The sequence below is a fragment of the Petromyzon marinus genome, chromosome 14, assembly GCF_048934315.1.
Source record: "Petromyzon marinus isolate PM22_M1 ecotype Great Lakes invasive population chromosome 14, UKy_Petmar_22M1.pri1.0, whole genome shotgun sequence".
NCBI lineage: Eukaryota > Metazoa > Chordata > Hyperoartia > Petromyzontiformes > Petromyzontidae > Petromyzon > Petromyzon marinus.
Window position 1 is genome coordinate 5,735,759 of NC_133680.1, and position 23,824 is coordinate 5,759,582.

Sequence of the window (23,824 nt, forward strand, 5' to 3'; positions counted from 1 at the left end):
TTTGATTGTTTCCCTTCTACGTGACTTTACCGAAAGAACCAATAATATGAATCCCTGCAGTCACGAAAGCTTTAAATCAAAATTTACAGTCGTTGTATTACATCCGCTGCCAATGGACCGTTCTCTAACACGAAGCATTGCACTGCTCTGTAGCACAATTTGGATGACATCAAAAAAGGAGACAAAAAAAGTTGATATTTTGCTACAGTATATTGCTTTTGGCACACGATAGTTGCCTGCCAATGAGTCGCTGCCTTGATTCATGCCAGCACAGCAATGTTTCGTGCCACTTGAAGACCAGCACAATATTTGGCGTAATCTCTGGAGTGCTACAGGAGGCAACCATTGCTCGGCATGGGCCTTCAAACAAATCATTCGTTGGGAGATGGGAAGTTTGTGGCAGGTTGGTCCTGAGACCACTTCCATCGCACAAAGTTTATTCGTTTTTAGAATGACGTATGAAGGGCGAACGCTTTTTTTATCTTGGAGATGTGCAACCGATTTATCAATGGCTGAGACGAAAGTTTTATTTTATTTGTTTTAACAGAAAGACACCTGTGTTAATCCCAGGCGTCCTCAACGCTGGCTAATACAGGTGCCCGTTTTAAGCACTCAAGCTGCTCTCAAAGCTTAGAGAGATTCTCTTACACCTAAATCCCATCTGCTCGCCATCCCGCTTATCAGTAAAGCGCGGCTCGGTTTAACCACGACGCCTCGTCCTTGTTCGGGATTGGCGGGGCAGCCACCTCAAATCCTCGCAGGGAAAGTGGCAGAGCGGGGAACCTCGCGTTGCCTCTCTGGCAGCATCGTCCCGAGACTGACGATGCGAACCGGATCGCCGGCGGAGAGAGCTTTCCTCCTAATCCCCACGTCGTCGTCGCCGCCTCCCCGCAGCCGCCCACATCTCCGGCCGCGGCGTCCGACCTCTTCGAGCTTGCGCGAGACCCCGTCCCTAGGGTGGCCCTCCTTTGGGTGACCCAAGCTGAATTTGTACACGGTCTCCCAGCAGATCCGGGCGGTGTCGGCGACCTCGGCGAAGATGGGCAGCGGTGCCAGCGCCGAGGACAAGGACCAGGCCAAGCACTCCAAGGAGCTGGAGAAGAAATTGGCGGAGGACGCGGAAAAGGACGCGCGCACCGTCAAACTCCTGCTGCTAGGTAACGGCGTGGCCGGCTCCCTCGCGGAAACGGACTCCCTAAATGGTGTGGGGGGGGGGGGGCTATTTTTGGCCCCCTTCGCTGTCTGCCGCGCGTTGTTTGGGGAAATGGGTCCGCAAAAAATTAGGGACGCTCTCTCCTGAATGGTTCTTAAGTCCACAACTGGTTGCGGACTACTCTTTGTGCTGCACTGAACAATCCCAGTGGTATGCTGGGGGTGGGGGTGGGGGGGGGAGCGATTTGATGTATGTTTTAGAGAATATACTGCGACAGGCATCGCCTGCACACGCCATGCATCTGCAGAGCAAGATTTTCAGGATGGCACGGTACGCTGTGCTTGTTTATCGCGCTGTGGGATATTTGCAAAATATGGATCGGGGCCCATTTGCCCTCCTCCCATTACCCAGTGCAGGAAGCTGCTGATAAATGCGATGGGAATTCACACTGAAATAGAAAATTGATTATTTGATGACATACGTTATTTTAAAAGATGACAATACAATAATGGGGGAGTAATAAATGGAGAAAGGAATGGGAAAGTGGAAATTACCAAGAGGCTATTCCTCCTACGGTCATAAAAATAACGGCAGTAAGCAATTGTTACAACGTGAAACCGCGTGCTAAATTTTGAGAGGTTGCCGGGCTATGTAGAATCTGAGTTGTGTGTGGTGGGATATAGTGTCAGCAATAAGCAAACAGCTGGTTGAAGGAACCAACTTCAGTGATTCTTTGACCATAACTTCCAGTGTGTTGTACAACCAGATGTAGGATTCCACAGGACATTACAAGCGATGTAGGGATGAGTGGCTTATGCATCCACGAACAACAAGCAGGCTGCATTATTTTGTGGCCTGCTCACTCTGTAGCCAGGCTTATTCGATTGAACTGCACCATGTTTTTGTGATCATATTTTGTTTAGCCTTGTATATTTAAAAAAAAATGCATCGCTTTGCAGGAAAGCCAATTAAATTTGCAAACAGTTGCAAAATGTAGTTATATTGCAATACGTCTCTGATACTATGTCGAAATAACTTACACGGTAGTTTTGAAATGATTGCATTTTCATTGTATCATAAATCACAACTCTGGGTTTTGTTGCATGGAATGTACTTGGAAAAGGTAAAAGTGCAGCCATGCAATTACTTGCTCATGCCACTGTTGGCAGAACGGATTTCACTCAAGTGAGCTCTAGAGAATCCCTCGAGGGTATTTGGCCTACTCTTCCATGCCGGACAGACGTCTTGGAAAAGGTGGGAGTATGCACACTTTACGCCACCACATACACGCGCACTGCCGATGGACTAACTGTGGTTGCACCCAATGAGACAGCGGGTTTAGGAAACTCGTTCCATTATTTCAACTGTTGCGGTGGGACATGAAGTTGAACCGGTCCATCGCTGGATTGCAAGTCCAGTGCGCTCACTATTGTACTCTTTGTGACAAAAAATGCTCGAGTGCTGTGACCGACAGGCTGACTCGTAGACAGACAAATTCAGTTTCTCATGAAGGGGATTATAAAAAAGAGAATTCGGCCATTCTCAATTCATCAATGGATGAAGGTGTTGGTTATGAAGGTTTTTTTTACCATACTTCACCACACAGTCAGTGCGGGTTGGTGAAAGGGTGGGGGGGGGGGCTGGAGGGTGTAGGACCAATTGTGAAATTCTCCACTGATGTGTGCCGTGCCGGCGAATTACGCTACGAATTTGGTGGCCAGACTCATAGGTGCAGTGCGCGACCCATCTTTAAAATACACTAAATACACGAGAACATTCCCGGTCACCATTAAACTGCGCATACCCAGCACTTGCGGGTACGCAGCTGAGGCAATTAGTGTACAGCTATAACCCCACACGACGTGTCCTCCTGAAGCATCGTACGCAACGTTGTGCAGGCATTCAATTGACCCCAATTTCTTCTGAAAGCACCGCAGTTAATGCCCTGTGCTGCTGACACCATCGCGCTCCGAGGAGGTTTGCGAGATTATAATTTCGAAGCTCTCAGTGCTAATGTGTCCTGACATCGACCCTTCTGCCATGGGGCGGTGGGCGGGGAGGAGGGTGGAAAAAAATATATATATGCTGAGCCAGCTGCTTTAATAAATCTCTCGTAAAACTAGCTGAGTTTGTTGTTTGGTGACTTACGACGACACGCTAAGCCAATTTCTTTGCACGCCCCGGTATCTAGGACCAAAGGATTAGCGACGCGGAAGACACACGCTGCCCCTTTGTGCCGAGAGTATATGTGCTCGCTTTCAGGCATTTACCTGGTGTTGTACAGTACTTTCAGACAGCCTGCGGAGCCACGGTCCTCTTTGAAAAACGGAAAATAAATCAAAGCGTTACCTGGTGGGCATGCGCCACAGTATCAGCAACTGGATGCGCAGGCCTGAAACAGTCATTGCTGTGACGGAGAACCCGCTGTGTAAGGTCCGGAGGAAATAATTATCTCTGTTAATTTTCTCTGTAAAACACCAAAAATTATGGAAACCGCCACCACCACTCCCCTCCACCCCCCCTTGTCCAGGGATTGCAGGCGTCTGACCTGCGCTCTCTCATGTGTCAGTTTGAAATTTCAATTGGATCAACTTGCCCCATCCACACTCCTAGTCCCTTTGACCTTACCCACTGCCTCTTGTCTGAGTGTGTATTATAGATTAAAAAAAAATTGCGCCTGAGCTCAAGGGAACTCGATTACTTGAAGCTAGTATTTTTTTTTTATATACCGTGGAAGACGTTTATATATTTTTTTCTTTTCGGGTGCGTGATCATTGTGCGATTATTTAATAGTTTATTTGCATTTAACGTTTAGAAATATGTGATCAAATGCATTGGGGCAAACTGTTTAAAGCAGTAATATATCTTGAATGGCTTTAAAAAAAAAGATATTTTACCTGGATAATCCCTGCATGTGGAACATCTCGTTTGCGAAGGGTGTCTCTGGTGTTGAGACAATGTACGCATAAAAAAAACTTGGAACGCTGTAAGAGTTTTTTAAAGTGCTTTTTTAAATTATGCCAAATTTCTTCATGCAGCTGCCTGAAACAAAAATAGCAATACCGTTTTCTGAATAGCGTATACACACCAAGAGGAGTGAAATGTTAAACAAAGATAATTAATGTACAATAAATGTTTTGTATCGATGCGATCCTCACCAGGACGAAACGAAGGAAGTATGGAAATGTTATAGGTTTTACAATACTGTATATTTTATAGCTCTTAAATGCGTGTGTATACAAAGACATAGATTCGTTACATAGTCTGAACAGACTATTGGGTCAAGTGCTGTTAGTTAACACCTATGAAGGCCGACACGAGGGGTGGGTGGGTAGCACCACGCCCGGCCGCCTTTGTCTCCCCAGTGGCGATGTTTACACAACGCGGTAGGTGCTCAATTGCGGCTGAGTCGATCTAGGGGAGGCCCAGGACTGGTTCAGATACCACCGCTCCCCATACACACGCGTACATTAAAACATAATTTCAATTAATGACAAAGCTTTTAAATTGACAAACCGTTGTGACAATATACAGCATAAGTCACGGTTTTCACAAGTTTGCCGATATGTCAATATTGATGGACATTAATCTGTAAAATAGGATTTCAGATTGCACGTGCGCAAAGGATCATGGGGAAAAAAGTACGCTCCGTACCTGAGATTTTCTTGAACAGATTCGTATTTTTATGTCACGTATAACATTTGCATCGTTTCTGACATGAAACCTGAGAAACATATTAAAACTGTGTGTACATTACTCCAAACTTTTCCTATTTTGCTAAATAAGTTTAATGCTGATGCCCAATGCATTTTTATAAATGTTATTTAACTTGTCCATAAAATGCTTCTTTGTAATAGTGTTATGGCATATGAAAAAAAAGCAGTGTTATTTATTCTTCTGAGAGGTTCTGCCGTTAAGGTAAACATCACAGTGATATCCTCCTCAATTACGTGTGTGAGATAGTTCCCATCTCCTGTTAACAGCTCAAAGTTGGGGAAGGGATTTCCACATTCCTATGGCAGGGGGCAGTTTTTTTTTTAAAGGAACAGGCACTTTTGACTTCTCCATAAAGTGATACTCATTTAATCAACCCAAAATTAATGATGGGCTGAATCAAACTACCAACTGGGATTTTGAAATCGCAAACTCTACCGATTGTGACCCATGCAATGTACGACTGTACCACCTGGCCGATTTTGTTAGTTAAGCGGGTAAACAAGATATGTCTCCGATTAGCACGGTTCGCTATGTACGGTGCGAAAGAAGTTCAACATACATACATTATTTCTTACAATAAATCTACCCCACTCAAACATTTGCAACAATATTCATTGCACGTGAATACAGGACAAATAATGAATGTATATTTAATTAATGCATTCATCCTATATCTAATCATTGACCCAGTTGGACTGTAGTAACATTGATCGAGAGCAAATAAACGCAGTTAATCTCTTTCATATATAGTGTGTAAAAAAAAGTTTGACTGCGGTATTGTCTTAGAAATGATATCAGCTTGGGTGCAGGCGCCAGATGGATTTCTTGCATCGTAAAATCTTAACAGACGGAGGCGGCTAAGGGAAGCCTTCATCCAGCAGTGGATTGATCATGACTGACGGACATGATGGTATGTTGTCTTTGTGGGCATCGTGCACTCTGTATCAGCACGGGTAAAACGGCAGGTTCGACTGCACGTGGAGTGGGTGACATGCAATTGGCCAAGCATGAATAACGTCTCTCATGATGGATCGTTGCGCCATTTGTACGGTGCTTATTGTATCCCATCGCAAGTGTGTGTTTTTGCCGGCCATCGATACGTGATACATTAAGAAGCGAAGTGCACTTTTGGAAAATGAAGCCGCGTGATTCATGCAGACTTAGCCGAACATGTCTGTAAGAAGGATCGCGTCATTAAAACTCTACCCACACGATTCTGATCCATCACAATTGAGAGCGAGGGTTGTTGTTTTTTTGTATGATCGGTAATAATGTGAAAACCATACTAAAAGGTGGTTACCGGTTTGCCTCGCGAATATGCATATCCAGCAATAAACGTGGAATATGTTTGCCATTGTTAACTGAGAAATGAACGGAGCTGCCGTTGTGCAACGGTTACCACACCAGACCAGGGCCGGGTTAAGGTTCTTGTCGGCCCTAGCCACTTCGGTTTCGTCGGCCTTGGGTGATAACTTAGCACAGCTGGTACTGCTGCTGCTGCCCCGTGTTACTGACTACCGCCGCTGTCACTTCGCTTGTTTCGCGCTACACGCCGCCTCTGTCCTCCCCTGTACTACTCTCGATTGAGAATGAGATTGTGCGAAAAACACCATTTGAAGATGTTATTGCTGATTTTGCAATGAAAAAAAACCTCGAAAAGTTAATCTCCGGTGTTAATTTGTCTCACCTTATGAGAAAAAAAAACCCATTGACATTGCTCTGCCTCTTTGTATAAACACTCTGCCTATCCTTGCTATATAAATATCTTTATTTAAGAAGATATCTTGGTTACATTTTCTAATTACGCACAAACAAAAAAAGATGGTCAAAATTTAGTGCCCTAGGCACTGTGGCTACTGCGTAAAGTGGCCGACTGTGGCTATTGGATATGGCCCTGGGGGGGGGGGGGGGAGAATCGTGGGGGGAAATTTCTTCAATCCACTCCCGTCCTCTTTCCAACCAGCGCTATAAGTGGGGTATACCACAGTGTATTGGCAGGTCACGTGCAGTTGGGTCACCTCTTTCAAAAATGTCTGTTTAGCGCGGAAGAGTAGACTAAATACCGTCTGGAGTTCACTCTAGTGGAGGCCTTTCCGCCAGCTGTAGCGTGAGCGAGCGACTGCGGGGTCGCGCCTTTACCTTTTAACAGAGAAATGAGGGAAATGTGTCCCACGTGGTAATTCAGGCCGCCGTGCGGTTTGTACTTTACGTGCGTGCCAATCAGCGAGTTGATCACGAACATTCTGGTTACCGGTTTACCGGTATTCGTTTAACAACCCTAAATTTTCGGAATGCTGGTTACAGCTACAAATATAACGCTGTACGCACGGACAATGTTATGATACGCTTCCTGTGTGTAAGGGATGTCAGGGGAAGGATTCCCACCAAAAGGAGGGGGAGTGGGACGGTGGCAGTGGAAGGAGCAGGCGAGGAGATATCAGAGAGAGAGAACGGGCGGGAAAAAGGGGGAGAATTGTCGGGAACCGGATCGAGAAGGCTGGGGACGAGTGTGGACTGGAGGAAGAAATAAAAGACGCCCCCCCCTGCAACCTTGTGTCGGCTCTCCTCTACAAGTGTAATGAGCCTTAGTGAAATCTTATAAGACTCACCTTGCAGTGTATTGCGATAGAACTCACCTGATAGCGTATTCCTATCGGATTCACATAGTGGAATATCTGCGGAGTGGAACCCGAAGGAACTCAGCTTTTTGTGTATTCCTATCATATTACAATTTTGTAATCTCATGGTGTATGAGACTCATCATTTAGTGTATCTCTATTTGGTTGAAAATGTTAAGTCTATGGGGCATCATCCTCGTGTCTAACTCTACGGGGCTCTCCTTATAGTCTATTCCGATGTGACTCACATTATAGCGTAATTCTATGGGACTGACACCGTCGTGTATTTCTCTGTGACTGACATTAAATTGCAATTGCCATAGAACTCCCGTTACATTGTAACTCGAGTGGAATCAGCCCAAAGTGTACGTAACACTATGATACTCGCCGTATACATGTAAGAGAAGGCGGTTTTAAGATGCCATCTCTACATATTACTGGGCAGAGATTGCTGCTTAACTTAGGCGAGTTCTTCACGAAATGTTGAACAGTGCCTATCGACTTGAGACATCCAGCCTTACCTCTTGTCACGTGTGAATTCATTTTATATTTTGGTGTTACAAAAAACCCCATCTTAAGTTGGAAAATAAGCAAAACAATGTTTCCTTTTTTCAAGGGCTGTTGTTTCGCATGACAACGGCAGCAGAGCGTCACCGTAACTCAATCACCCAGAATGTACCTGACTTCATATAATATCATACGCCAAGTAGGGTTGTGCCTGGTTATCATTTAAATGGAAGACTGCCAGCGAATAACGGAACTTGTAGGCTTAGGTTGCGAGAAGGCCAAGGGATGGCAGTACAGAGATGGAATCGTGAATCTATCTGTGCAGAGCTCTGAGTGTTCTGCGTGGCCTTTTTTTCCGGGCTTTCTGGTTTCCTCCCATATGAAACGAAACTCACATTCATGGACTTAACCACATTCCAACACTGGCGCCGCCTGAAAAAAATACAGTCGTCATACTCAGTAAGTTTCTTTTCTGGAGCAAATAAATGGCATTAAAAAAATCATCAACAAAGAGCTAACTTTTGGGTTGTACAACTGTATTGTAAAAAAAAAAGCATTCTGTTTTCAAAACATTTTGACCATGACAGATACGTATACAATATATACACACACATACATGTGAAAGTTGCAAATAAAGCCAAAATGAAAACATGTGTGGTGTGGAGGCAACTGCTCACGTTGTAAATTCCCTGCATGAGCATCAGTGCTCTTGAACGTCCCTGGGCTGCAGTGCCCCCACGTGTAGCCAGAACCTCAGGGGTCTGCGATGTGATCGGCGTTGCCTCCTGCACGAACCAATTAACGAATTAAGGCGCACGCACACACACACACACATCCCTCACGATACCCGACTGGGCTGTAATAGCCATAGCAACAATTCCCTTTATTTATCCAACAAAGCCTCACCGAGTCTCAGGAGTCTAATTCGGGAGGGCCCTGCTGCATTGGAATGTTTGTCCTATACTCTTTGGTTCTTTTGGTAAAGTCACGTAGGTATAAAATGAAATAAATCACGACGTTTCGGGCGCAACACAAGCGTCCGTCATCAGGTGGGAAAGCATGGTCCGCTGCTGAGGCAAAATAAATCACGACGTCTGCCTCAGCAGCAGATCATGCTTTCCCACCTGTCGTGAATCCTGCAGTCACGAAAGCTTCAAATCAATGTTTGTCCTATTCTAGCAGCGAGAAGTTGACTCTTTGTGGGAGGAAACTGGAGAACCTGGAAAAAACTAACCACGTGTTCAATGGGGGTGACACTCAGCACCGCCATCCCCTGCCTATGGCTGGCAGCCCCACGCCTACAACACCTGACAAGTCCTGCTGAACACACATGCAAGCACTAACCAGGTTCAATCCTAACCCACTACACTTTCAAGATCTGATTAAGTCAGGTGGATTTAAGGTGGTTTATATGGGGTAATCATATAATGGGATTTGTGCATAGATTTTAAGTGTTTAACAACGTGTAATGTAACGTGCAGCTTTTGTCAGTCCACTGTTGGATGAAGGTCTCTCCATGTTGTGTCAGATATGGGGGTTGATTGACTATACTTCACCATCCAGGTGAAAGGTGAACAAGTGTGCAGTTCATATCTTGTAAACCACAACTTTCCTCGATATTTAACATGTTAAAACATGTTTTAATGCATACATTTTTAACTGACCGTGTTCATCATTATCAACACTGTCTCATAACAGGCAACATATATACCCTATAATAAGCCAAAGTTTTGGGTAATGGCCCTGCTAAAGAGTGTCTGCATTGTGTTGCATTGTAGAGGTGTCTATGTGTACACAAGCGCCATTGTCCAAACCATTAGCCTATTACGGTGTCTATTTTTCCATCATAAGGGATTTGAAATTACTTTATTCAACTTATGACAAGGATCATAGATGTTTCAGCGTTTAGCATATATATGTATAGGCAATGTGGAAAAGTTTGGTTGACCGTGCGCTGTGAGTGAAATCAATCAACCTCCAGGCTATAATTGTTGAGGGCCCAAATCACTAGAATTTCCCTTTTTCTAGTGTTTTAGCTATGCGCGTAGACTCTACTATATTTGTATGACAATAGGTTTTACCCTTTCTGGCAATAAAACAGGTGTCAAGATTTTAAAACACCAAACAGAATCATTTTTTAAGGAATCATGTCTGCATTAACCACACGTACTTGTGGTGAACATGCAAATAAAATACATGCTCCGATAATATTTGCACTGTCTTTGAAACTGATTGGTCAGCTGTCTCTGGTGTGGACCAATCAGTTTTAAAAAAGGATTCTGTTTGGTGTTTGAACATCTTAACACCTGTTTTATTGCCAGAAAGGGTAAAACCTATTCTTATATTTTGATACTGGCAAGAAAGGTCCCGTATTATTATTACTAGATTTGTGTAAAAGTTATGCTTTTTATCCCAGAACATTATTCAAATTCATTCACTCACTTGGTTACAATCATGAACATGTAATAAATGTGTTTCAGATATGTCTGGATGCAGTTGGGGCTTAATATCTCACTCGGTATTTTCCTAAACACTGCCAGGCTGGCTTGGAGTAGATTATCGGAGTGAGGCATTACCACTCGAGTCGATGCGATGCCTACCCATAAATAATCCCACATTATTGTGCCACGTATTCCGAGAATTCTATGAACCGGCATATACAAATTAGATGAATGGACTCGAGATAGATGTGTCGTGTTTGACTCTACGAGCTGCAATTCAACACCGGAAACAACTGTGGGACAGGTAACTGAAGATCGAGATTGCTACGAGGAGACATAATCCCAAATGACTCAACGTACACGGTGTGTGCGACATGTTGCGGCAAGATGTTAACTACCTTGCCTGGTATACACGAGGTCGTGGGTTTGATCCTGAACCCCTGACGCCTGTATATTTTGAAGTTTGCATGTTTTCTCTCTCTCCTTGGTCGCGTGGATTCTTCTCCAGGACCCCCGGTTTTTCCCTCCACATTTAGAATCAACGCACGTTTCGAGTATTTGGCTGCAATGAATTTCCACGCGATAAACCACTTTCGTTGAGCTATCATTTGTGGCCAGGTCGCTTCTGAAAAAGGGCCTATATCATCACGGTTGGCTGCGTACGATGGGAAAGGAGTTCAATCTTTCAACTTTCTTTCGTACGGCTAAAGTAGAAGATGCAGAACATCAACTACAATTTCACATCCAGGTGGTCAAGCCAGACAACCGCGTCGGGAGCAGTGGAGTCGTGTATCGCTGTGGTGATGTCTCCTTCGTATTTGTCGACCGACCATTGCGTCGTCACGTGTTCTCCGGTTTCTTCTTGATGACCCACACTCGCACTACGACTGGACAAATTTTGATTTAAAGCTTTCGTGACTGCAGGGATTCATATTATTGGTTCTTTCGGTAAATTCACGCAGAAGGGAAACAATAAAAAATAAAAAAATATAATACAAATATAAAACAATAAAATTATCACGACGTTTCGACGGCAACACAAGCAATCATCATCAGGTGTGAAAATCACAGCAAGAAAATTTGAAAAAAAATAACCGCAACTTTTTTCAAAATTTCTTGCTATGGTTTTCACACCTGATGATGATTGCTTGTGTTGCAGTCGAAACGTCGTGAGAATTTTATTGTTTTTTATATATATTTATTATTTTATTGTTCCCCTTCTACGTGATTTTACCGAAAGAACCAAGAATACTACTGGACAATTTTGGTTTTCGTTTTCCATTGGTGCATCGGGTATCCGCATCTGCCACGGTCCGTACGGGGATGCGGTTTAGAGAGAACCCCCGTTGAAAAGAAAAGTTAAACGGTAAATAGCGTCGCTGTTAACGTGAAGACAACGGTCGAGCATCCCCTTCTCTCCTCCCTCTCCTCCTCCTCCCCACCACGACTTGACGCCGAGCCAACGGCGGCGAGCGTCCGGCGGTCACGCCCGCGGGGTCACGCCCGCGGGGTCACGCCCGCCGTGACCCCGAGTGGCCGCTCGCGCGGGCGCTTTTGTCCCGACGTCAGGAGACCGTTTTCGAGGCCGGCCTCTGTTGTGGGTATATCTGGTGGGGCGGCGCATTGAAATGAAGGCGGGCGGGTATCTGGGTAACACGGACACGGCACACTTAATTAGTGCGATGGAAAGAGGATCAAGGATGGATTAAAGCGTGGCTTCGTGCCGTACACTAATCTCCTGTCAACCAGATAAGCTGTATCATGGTCAATATTCAGCTACGTCCGTTGCCCTTTGAGAGTGTGTTCGTATTCCTGACCTATATATACACACACACACACATATGTTCCTGGAGTTATATTATTGCCTTAAGTTGAGCCACAAATGTATTTGGTTAAGTAGTAACTAATGTCTCTCTCGTGTGCCAGACACTAATCTGTTCACCAGATTAAAGCTGTAACATGATCAAACATGCATCTGGGTCCATTGGATTGGAGATGTATACTCTATGTGTGTGTATGTAACAAATATCATATTATGGTCTTAAGGTGACTGCCAAATTGCCTTCTTATAGCCCTGGTAACGAAGGTTCCTCCAGTCACACAATATGTTTTTTTTTGGTCCAGCGCATATGACGAGATCAGACGTAATACACGTATTATTATTGGTCACATTACAGAAGGCTATCCTGATGTACGTGAAAAAGTTGCAGTCAGGCAAATTTTAATGTGGAAGGCGTTTAAATGCTGCTTGTGAGCCGGTTTTAAAATTGCTGATGCCTGTGTCTTGTCAAGTCAGTGCAACGTTTGTGTGAACTGCTGAACTCACTGCACCAGGGCAACCCACAATGCAATGCACGAACATATTTTTTTAAGTGTTACTTTTAATATAAATTCGCTTATTTAGTCACGCACTTTTTTTATCTGCCGTAATGTTCGTCTGTTACTCATTTACTTATAATAGGTAACTATTCACAATAAAATGTGTAATTCTCATCAGGCCTCCTCGTGTCAAGTACAGTCTCCGATTATTATCCACTGTATCTCACAGGCCTCCTTTTTTGTCTGCTGTAACGAACAGCCATTACCCAATACGTTGCTTATTATATATATTTTTTCCCCTTTTAAGGTCATGGTGTTATGAACGAACGTGTTGAGTTTTATGTTATTCGTGCACCGCTGCCAACGCAGCAGCAGCAATCTCTGGGTGGGGCCCCATTCGACGCTTGTGCGCGACACACTATCACACTGTCGCATTGTGAGGCCACCGCAACGTTGGGCGGAGCTCACCGTGAGCCAGGCAACTCAGCTCCGTGATCTTTGACCTAAACCATTGAGAAAACACGAGGCTAACACTTCATATTTTATGACCAGCCATGACTTGCATCAGTGATGAGTGATTGCATGGCTGGTACAGCTACCCCCCCCCACCAGCCAGCAAACCGTGGTGAAGTATGGTCAAAGAATCCCCAGGACCAACAAGGTACGGTGAGGCTATCATCCAGCAGTGTATTGACAAAGGGCAATTTCTAATCTAAGCACACTTTAGCCTTGCTCTGAAGGGATGTGTTTATATCTAGCTTCTATATTGTGTAAGGATGTACTGTCTAAAACAGACATGGGCAAAGTACTCCCGTTGGGCTTTTTAATCCGGCCCACCGAACTTGTCCAAATATTATTATTATTGTTATTAAATTAAATTTTACCTTTCTCCTGTAATGCCCCCATTTCTCCATTAGATGGCGCACTTTAACCGGGAGTGTGGTGTATAGGGCTCGAAAGGGCACATGATCTCGCAATGCATTGTGGGCCGTCAGCGCCATTTTCAGGGTTTGTTTACATTGCTGAGTTAGATACGGTGCTCCCTTCACTATTTCGCTTTGCCCTGTGAGCCCTTCTGTAAAATGAGCAGATCAAGGAAACGAAAAGTGGACAATGAGTGCCGAGTGTTTAACACGGAGTGGACAACAAAATACTTTTACATTGAAGTCCAATCGATGGCTGTATGCCTGATATGCCGAGAAACTGTCGCAGTTTTCAAGGAGTACAACATCAGCCGTCACTTTGCTACGAAGCATGCCAACTATGCTAGCAAGCAGTCAACGCAAGAACGGGTGGCTACGGCTTAGAGGTTGGCAGCTAATTTACAGCACTCAGCAACATTTTTTTCACCGACAAACTGCGATTCAAGAGTCAACTACCAAGGCAAGTTTTTTGGTGGCATTCAAAATAGCAAAGGCTAGCAAGCCTTTCTCCGAAGGCGAGTTTGTAAAAAAATGCATGGTACAGACAGCAGACATCTTGTGTCCGGAGATCAAAAGCAAATTTGAAAAAGTCAGTTTATCACGCAGGACTGTGACTCGCCGTGTGGAACTGATTGATGAAAATATAGCCAGCCAATTAAACAAAAAGTCTGATTCCTTTGAGTTATATTCACTAGCACTGGATGAAAGTACGGACGTAAAAGACAATGCTCAGCTCCTCATTTTTATCCGAGGCATTGACGACAGTTTTGCGATAACAGAGGAGTTTCTGACCATGGAGTCCCTGAAAGGAACAACGCGGGGAGAGGGCTTGTATAACCAGGTGTCTGCTGTCATCGAAAGAATGAAGCTACCTTGGAGTAAACTTGTCAATGTCACAACGGATGGATCGCCAAATTTAACTGGAAAAAATGTTGGGCTGCTGAAAAGAATCCAGAATAAAGTGAAAGAGGAAAACCCTGACCAGGATCTTATTTTCCTTCACTGCATCATCCATCAGGAATCCCTGTGTAAGTCTCTATTGCAACTTAATCATGTCGTGAATCCAGCCGTAAAACTTGTTAACTTTATACGAGCAAGGGGACTTCAGCACCGTCAGTTTATTACGTTCCTGGAGGAAACTGATGCGGATCATCAGGACTTGCTGTACCACTCTCGTGTCCGCTGGTTAAGTTTGGGGAAAGTGTTACAACGAGTGTGGGAGCTGAAAGAGGACATCGTCGCATTTTTGGAGTTGATGGGGAAATCTGACGAATTCCCTGAGCTAAGCGACAAGAACTGGCTTAATGACTTTGCGTTTGCTGTGGACATATTTTCACACATGAATGAGCTGAATGTGAAACTGCAGGGGAAAGATCAGTTTGTTCACGACATGTACATGACCGTTTGAGTTATGGTCGAAACGTCGTGAGAATTTTTTTTTTTATTATTGTTTTATATATATTTTGTTATTTTGTTGTTTCTCTTCAACGTGACTTTACCGAAAAAACTAAGAATATGTACAAAGATGTGAAAGCCTTCAAATCCAAGCTCACTTTGTTCTCCAGACAAATTGCGAACAAATATTTCGCTCATTTCCCCACATTTGCCATGCAGGAAGAGGCACCGCGAAACGCAAAAAAATACAGCAAATCACTTGAGGACCTGCACGGAGAATTCTGCCATAGGTTCTCTGATTTCGAAAACATTGAACAGTCACTTCAGCTGGTGTCCTGTCCCCTGTCACAAGACTCTGAAATAGCACCACAGGAGCCGCAGTTGGAACTGATAGATCTTCAGTCTGACTCCGTCCTAAAGGAGAAGTTCAACTCTGTTAAACTGAATGACTTTTATGCTTCACTTAACAGAGCCACGTTTCCAAACCTCCGGAGGACTGCACAAAAGATGTTGACTTTGTTTGGCTCGACTTATGTGTGTGAGCAGACATTCAGCGTCATGAACGCCAACAAAGCCCGTCACAGATCAAAGTTAACGGATCAGCACCTCAGATCTATCCTGAGAATTGCCACAACCAAAATAACTCCAGACTTGGATGCACTGGCAAAAATGGGAGATCAACAACACTGTTCCTACTGAAACTGACAGTGATGATGTGTTGCTGCAGCGAGGTTGGAGCCAAATCTCCGACACACAGCCTGCGTTGCTGCTCTAACCTGTTAATGTAGATAATAAAGAAGTTCAAGTGAGGTCATTGGTTTCGGCGCAGGCCTCAGATGTTTTCATGATGTTTGATCAGTCACGTTACGACATGTTTTTGTATTGTTCATGTTCGTGCAATTTGTTAAATTGCCTTGCAAATAAATGCTTTGCTACCTGTTAAAGGCCAAATCCTTTCATGTAATGATTTTTACATATCATTTATATTAGTTCACACAAACACTCCATCCATCTGTTCCTGGCCCGGCCCCTCTGTCAAATTTTAGAACCCATTGTGGCCCACGAGTCAAAAAATTTGCCCACCCCTGGTCTAAAACAAATACTGAGGCAAATTTGAATGTGGTCCAGTAGCTGGTTATCTGTGTCAATGTGATCCCCTCAAAAGGAAATACCAAGTTACATTCAATTGTTTATGTTTTCTCATTTTTCAGGGGCTGGAGAGTCTGGAAAGAGCACCATCGTCAAGCAGATGAAGTAAGTTATGAGCCTTTAAAAGAGCTGCCACTCAACTGAAGAAAACTTGGACATATTCATGTGCTTATGGACTTAACTATATTAAAAATAATCTCACGAATCGTCTCTAAGTTGTAAAAAAAACACATCTGATTAGGATTCTGCAGCTGTGGGCTTACATGGTTATGGATTTCTAATTTCTGTGAATTTCATATTGATTTTATGAACTTAAGCTTGTGATAACCTGTAAAAAAATACTACACGCAGGGTCATGGAATTTAAGCTTTATGCCTGATGAAAAACGCTAAAGTTAGTTCCATCCAGAAAAATCCAACACGAGAGAAAACAAATACAGAAGCAGAACCCCTGCCCATGTCTCCGCATATAAACAAAAATATGTGTTTGCCCATCGGCCTATTGGCTTTCAAGACCAATATTATGTAGCAGCATTTGTTTAAGCACGGACACTCCGGACCTGTTTCGATCTTCTCGGTCTCGTCAGCAGAGGACTCGAGCGTCTTAAACGAATGCTGCCGTGTTCCCAGATGTTGTTGGTAAAGAGCACTCCATTGAAGCTAATATGGGCCTGTTCAACGCAAGACGCGCGAGAGGCTGTTTCTCTTACACATTACAATTCTAGAGCACATTGCATTCCAGCATCGAATAGGTTAAAACGTTTAGGCTCTGACGACTCATCCTTCCATCATTACCGCCCCCTCTGCCACCCCACCACCCTCGCTCCATCTCCACCCCACACTCTAAGACCTCCCCAGCCCCTTCCTGAAATCCGAAAGTGTCACCCCGGCTGACCTCTCTGGTGTCATTTCTTTTGGACGTTGTTCCACCTTAATTTTTCTGGGGGATAAATTGGAGAACGAATTACGTTTGTCAGACCGCTTTGTCCTTTGTTCTCGAATTTGGCGAATCTGAAAGCATTGCGGCCGGATTAAAGCACGGGGCCACGGGGCCACAGGGCCACGGGGCCCCCGTTTTTGCTGGCACCGTAGATTCGGGCGACAGCTTGAGGGCAAGGATGCTCTCTGACATTCCCATCCACCACCCGTTTACACGCCCGTTTGTCTTCGTGAAAACAACAACAACGCCACCCATTCAATTTCCTTCAGCGTGCGACGTAATGAAAGCAACAGCAAACAAGGTTTCGGTGGGGCCATGAGACAAATTGGCGAATAAATCGGGGGGGGGGGGGAATCGAGGGGGATGCGAACTGTTTTTCCACCCTTGACAACTGAGGCACGGATACGGGTGCCGTTGAAAAATAAAAATGTGCACATCGCCATCGGTTTGAATTTTTTTTCACTTAAAGCGCAGGCAATTCCCGTTTAAGCGTCTTTAAATGTATTTGATGGACTTGCGTGATAAGGCCAAACACAGGCCACGCTTTTTCCTAATGGAACGCCTCGTTAAAGGCACCTCAATTTAATTAGGGACTGGATGGCTTGCCATGAGAGCTGATGCTAAAGTGGATAAGGGCAAATCCCTCTCCTCCCATTGCAATGAGAAGTGGGTTCCCGGTACTGTGCGTACTATGGAAATCAATGACGACATGAAACATTGATTATGATAATGCTAATATTGTAAATGTTCGCGGAGGTATACAATAGCGTAAAGCGAAGATGGAGAAGAGGCGAATTTGTATGAACTTTAGTAAGCAAAGATAATGGCTGATGACAATTGATAAAAAATATATATATATTTGCCTGTCATGTTTTGACATTTAAAGTTGACCGTTGTTACCTTATGTCATTGACATAATGCTAAATACAACAACAACAGCAGTCGTGGCTTTCTTTGTGTTGCTGTTATGAACATTAGCATGCATGTATCCACTGCTGGATGATGGCCTCACCATGCCGTGCAGGTAAAGGATGAGGGGGGGGGGGCGTTATTTCACCATACTTCACCATGCTGGTCAGCACGGGTTTGTTGAAGGTGGGGATCATAGATATTGGAGCATAGTACAGTACAACAGTGGATTTTTGCTGTTGACAATGCAGCAGCAGCCGACAAAATCTGCTTTACTGACAATGTGTTTTCTCACCCAAGCAGTGACCTGGTCAAACCCTAATTAGCTTCTGTAATCTGAGGAAACCGAGTGAATGTCAGGTCATTTGGTCATAGGCGTCACAGTGTAACCGAGGTTAATTCACTGCCACGCGAAAAATAACGGTAGCATCCGTCATCTTCCGTTCAAATGAACTCTATTAATTCGTGAGCGCGTGCGCACATGCACCACGCTCACGGATGCATTCGTCTTTCGTGTCTCTCCAGAATTATCCATCAATCGGGTTACTCCATTGAAGAATGCATGGAGTTCATTGCCATCATCTACAGCAACACTTTGCAGTCCATCCTGGCTATTGTGCGAGCGATGGGCACCCTGAGCATAGACTTCGGGGACTCAGCACGCATGGTTAGTATCATTTTTATTCGAGTGTCGGCTGTTTTGGTATGTCCATAATATGGTACTTTCTACGACCCTTTTTTTTTCCTTCCCAATCGTCGTTCCCAATTTCATTACAGTTCTACCGTTGTCATGAGGCGAGGCGTTCATTCCGAACTCTCGCAGAGCATTTCGCCTTGTTCGAGAAAGAGCCCGTGGAAGGTGATATTACAGAGCTAGTTCCGAGATCCCTTTAAGTGATATTGTATCTGCACTAAAGGTGCTCTACTTTCCCACACGCATCACATGACGATGAATTGCTCTTTTTTAATTCTCAGAAATATTTTGTTCGTAACATTTTAAGCCTAAAAGCTAATTTAAAATTATGTTTTTTGTGTGTGTGTATTCATTGGTGTCCTGGCTGAGACCAGCCACCAGCTCACCAGACTTGAGCACCCATTTTAATCCCAGTTCGCAAAGAAACCCAGACATACAAATGCACGATCTTAGGCAGTGCCAGCTCAGTGGCGCTCTGACCTCTGAGTCACTTGGCCACCCGTGTCCAGAGGTTATCGAACGCAAGGTCACACATGCCAGAGCACAAACCACTGTGTGACGAATCAGGTTCGTTCCGTCAAAGTCACCGCGGTTGGCGTACGGTGAGCGATGCCAGGTCTCACGGTGTGAAAAGCAAGCCAGAAGTCACCGGTAATGGGATTTGCTGTCGCAGACTCATATTTTGGGAATTCATCTGAATGCCACGTCCCACTTGAAGCTTATGTCAAAGTGCCAAGGCAAGTAAAATTCCAGGTAATTACCAAGCAGTCTATTCGTAGCATTTAAGCTTTGTAATGGCAAAAGCGTTGCCTGACCGAGTGGGATTTGGCAGACAGGAAGCATGGGTTTGTGAGCTTAACTCGGTGCTGTGTTATAGTGACGCAGTGTCAGAGGTCGGTGTGCATGCAGTGTTCGCACAAGCAGCAACAAAGTTATGGAACGGTTTTCCATTAACAATTCAGCCATTGACATTTTCAGATGAAAAAAATAAATGCGCACAAGGGCACTTGTTACAAGAAACTGTGCATTTAAGCTATGAATTAAACGATTCATAAATGTTTGTTTCCATGGGGAAAAAAATGCAGAGCATGTCACAGTATATTCATTTCCGTTATTGAATTTTCCTATTTTATCAATGCCTCATCTGTACTTTGAGAAAATTACGTGTAATGATAAAGTATGATGCTGATCAATGGTGATGACAATTATGGCAATGCCGATGCTGCTGCTGCTGATGATGAATGTGCTGCTGCTGATGATGCTGATGATGAAGACGATAATTCTGCTACTGCTGATGATGGCCTGCTGATGATAACCTGCTGCTGATGATGATTACGTTGCTCTTGCCGCTCTTGACGATGGTGATGATGATGTCAATAATGATGGGAAATGACTGCAACTGACAGAGCAGCATCCTGGGAATGAGCCTTGATGCTTTTTCACGCGTCGTCTGCTGAAGATCAGCCGAGTTACCACGTCACCCGAATGTCCGCGCCTTTGTGCATAAAGAACCCCCCCCCCATATAGCCTTAAGAGACTGTTGGGGCAAGTGCTTTTAGCGAGCACCTATTAAGGCCGACACGGAACACGAGTGGGTGGGTGGATATCACCTTTTGCCTCCTTTGTCTCCTGTCGTGGCAATGTTTTTACACATCGTACCAGGTACTCAATTGAGGCTGAGCCGACCTAGAGGAGGCCCAGGACCGATTCAGATAATCGTCACTGGCTTTCACCGTGACGGGTTCGTAGTGCAGCGTGCTAACCACTACGCCATTCAAACAAAGGCAAAGATCCCCCATATAGCCTTAACAGACTGAAGGGGCAAGTTCTGTTAGCAAGCACCTATGAAGGCCGGCATGGCACACAAGGCGGTTGGTGGCCGGCACCACGCCCGACCGCCTTTGTCTCCCCAGGGGCGACGTTTACCACACATCGCATCGGGTACTCGTTTGAGGCTGAGTCGACCTAGGGGAAGCCCAGGACCGATTCAGACAATCGTCACTGGGTGTGGGCCGTGAGCGGGCATCGAACCCGCGTCGCCAGGTTCGTAGCGCCGTCGCAGCGCTAACCGCTGCACCACCGCTCCCCGCGCCGCGCGAGCGTGCGCGCGTCGTGCTGCGTGCAGGACGACGCCAGGCAGCTGCAGAACCTGGCGGACTCGATCGACGAGGGCACAATGCCACAGGAGCTCTACCTCATCATCAAGCGCCTGTGGACAGACTCGGGGATCCAGGTGTGCTTCGACCGCGCCTCCGAGTACCAGCTCAACGACTCCGCCGAGTAGTGAGTGCCGCCACCCCTTCTCTGGGCTTGATGCGTAACTCGTCGCTGCGACCGTCCATCGTTCGCAAAAACCTCCGATGAGCAAAGCTTGGCTACGCACGGTGCGGGCGAAGTTTTCGACGCGCATACGTCCGTCATCGTCACTCACGGCATTCTCCAGACTATCAGATACTCAGATGTTTGGTGGTGGCGGGGGGGGGGGGTCGTTTTGGTGCGTCGCCTTTAATTTCCCATCGAGAGATGTGCGAATCAACAGGCCGACGCGCACACCCCCTTTCACAAATGGACGTTTAAAGGCAAGCCACAGTCGTGCGATTTTGGCCACGCAACTCAAACTTTGGACTTCTGAGGCGCGGTCCTCTCAGGCGACGTTCGCCTCTTCTTGGATGCCACTTCGTCACCAGTCTCGTCCAACGGCCATCATCCCTTACAGCCATTGATGTTCAGAAGAAGAAGTGCAGAAGTGTATTCCCCACCGAGCAAAGCCCATTGAGCTGGCTTGACAATATCAAAGCATTCCACAATTACAGATTAAAACAAACAAAAAAACAATCACGTTTGTAAAATTATATTCGCACTTAGAATGTTGTGATTTTTAAGAGAGCCTGTTTAAAATGAGGACAGAGATGGCAGAGCGGAGATGTGTCCAGCTGCAGCCCGCGCCACGTCTCTAAGGTCGGTGCCGTGCGTGCTCCTGCCGCGCAGCTACCTGACCGACATCGACCGCCTGGTGCAGCCGGGATACCTCCCCACCGAGCAGGACGTCCTGCGGTCCAGAGTCAAAACGACCGGCATCATCGAGACGCAGTTCAGCTTCAAGGACCTGCACTTCAGGTGCAGCACAGGCCACTGCGGATGCCAACCTGTCTGGGTTTAATCAGGGTCACACCTCTTCTTTCCATGACACGTCGCGTTTAATAATAATAAAAAATTATGTGACTCAGAGTTGGCAACCCCAATGGGCCAGCCGAGTCTGTGTGGGACTTTTTTGTTGGATCGGCAACTTTGCTGTCGAGTGTACAGACGGTGCAACCGCAGTGGTGCCAGGGCGCGCGGGCACTAGGCTATGAAATGGACGGGAAATTGGACAGGGGGCCCCATTTCAATCGTTGCCGCTGCCATCACGTGGACTACTAAGGCTGTACGACACCTGACAAGTTGGTCAAGGACAGGCAAAAGTAGAGAGACGGATGACAGTCGAGACGCCAGTGGCTGTCCGCATGAAAACAGACCAACCGCATGCTCCATAATTTGGTCACCTTTTTTGATCAACCCAACGCACCTATCGCACACCTTCCACCTCGAGTTTGACCTCACGGGGCTATAGTAAGCCAAATTAAATTATAATATCAGATGTACTTTGCTATTTTTGTACAGACATTGATGACTAAGCCGAGACCTCAATGCACTACGGTTGAGCATCCGGTTTAATCATGGGTGGTGGTTACCCATCAAACCCAGGATCTGAGCGATGCCAGCTCGGTATCTGACCTGCTATTATCCCTCCGAGTCACCCAGCCAACCTCCTATGTGATCAATATCTCTGGCTTTTCGTATATATGAAAAAAAAAACTTTAACTGCAATAATAGTTTCCACAATATATAATACAAAAAAATTCCCTGCAGATAGTACAAATGAATTTTGCGTTAGCACAATTTTTTTAATGTTTGCTTTACTTCCTGAAAACTTTGTTTGCGTAAACAAGGTACAGACTGCGTATACCTAATTACGGCTTTCTAATTATGTAGTGAGACGCTGCATAATTAGAAAGCCACGTGCTCCTCCATGAATGTGTGTGCGTTCGTGCGCGAGTGGTCTCAGCAGTGGGGAGTGGCAGTGTAGCAGTTAGCGCGCTACACTACGAACCCGGCGACCCGAGTTCGATTCCCGCTCATGGCCAACACCGGTGACGATTATCTGAACCGGTCCTGGGCCTCCCCTAGGTCGCCTCAGCCACAAATGAGTACCTGGTGCGGTGTGTGAACATCAGCATTGGGGGAGACAGAGGCAGCTGGGTATGGTGTCGGCCACACCACCCACTCGTATGCTGTGGCTGGCTTTCATTGGTGCTCGCTAACAGCAGTTGCCCCAACAGCTTATGGGGAAACTTCGTATTTGCGAGTCGTCTCAGCCACAGTTTCTCGAGCCTACCAATTGTTGTTTACATTCATTGGTTTAGCCTGCCGCACTTCCGTTTAGCACGGTTGGCTACGTATGGTGCGAAAGAAGTTCAACATACATACTTGTATACGACGAACTGATTCAGCCAGCAAAGACTCAAACAAGTTGCTTTGGTTTGGCTCCAGTTTTCACTTTTTGCCAAGTGCATAGTGCATTCCTAGTCTGAGCTGGCATTCCTCCCAATGTGCCAGCTCCACCTTGCACTGGCAAGGTCTTACTACAATAAACAAACAAATGTCAGACATTAAAAGCGATGATTAGTAAGCACACCAAGGATGCAAGCCATGGAAATATAATTGTTCACTTGTCTGCAAAAAGTGTATACGTATGTGTTGATGAATTGCATTCTGAATTGTGTTTTAAAAGCATATGCTACATGCCATTTTCAAGGACAAATAAGGTGTTATTCTCACTGTATTACAGTATATACAAAAAAGCGTTTCGTCTCCATGAGGGAATCTGTCGAGAATATCACAGCTAAAGTTTGTACAACCGCAAAACAAATTCATACGGAGATGCGAAATAAAACACGAAACAAAGTTGCAACAAAATTCATAAATGCGTACCGACAATAACAACACAGGGACAAAGCAGA

At 45.3% G+C, this 23,824-nt stretch overlaps 1 protein-coding gene across 1 annotated transcript in view; it reads left to right on the top strand.

Moving 5' to 3' along the window:
* The first annotated feature begins 707 nt into the window (after nucleotides 1-707).
* LOC103091847 (guanine nucleotide-binding protein G(t) subunit alpha-1) overlaps nucleotides 708-23,824 on the top strand; it is a 40,208-nt gene continuing 17,091 nt past the window's right edge. The window contains exons 1-5 of the mRNA XM_032954230.2: nucleotides 708-1,157; nucleotides 16,285-16,327; nucleotides 18,596-18,737; nucleotides 20,890-21,047; nucleotides 21,753-21,881. Of these exons, the coding sequence (XP_032810121.1) occupies nucleotides 1,040-1,157; nucleotides 16,285-16,327; nucleotides 18,596-18,737; nucleotides 20,890-21,047; nucleotides 21,753-21,881 (590 nt within the window). The 5' untranslated portion in view covers nucleotides 708-1,039. The remainder of the gene's footprint in view (nucleotides 1,158-16,284; nucleotides 16,328-18,595; nucleotides 18,738-20,889; nucleotides 21,048-21,752; nucleotides 21,882-23,824) is intronic.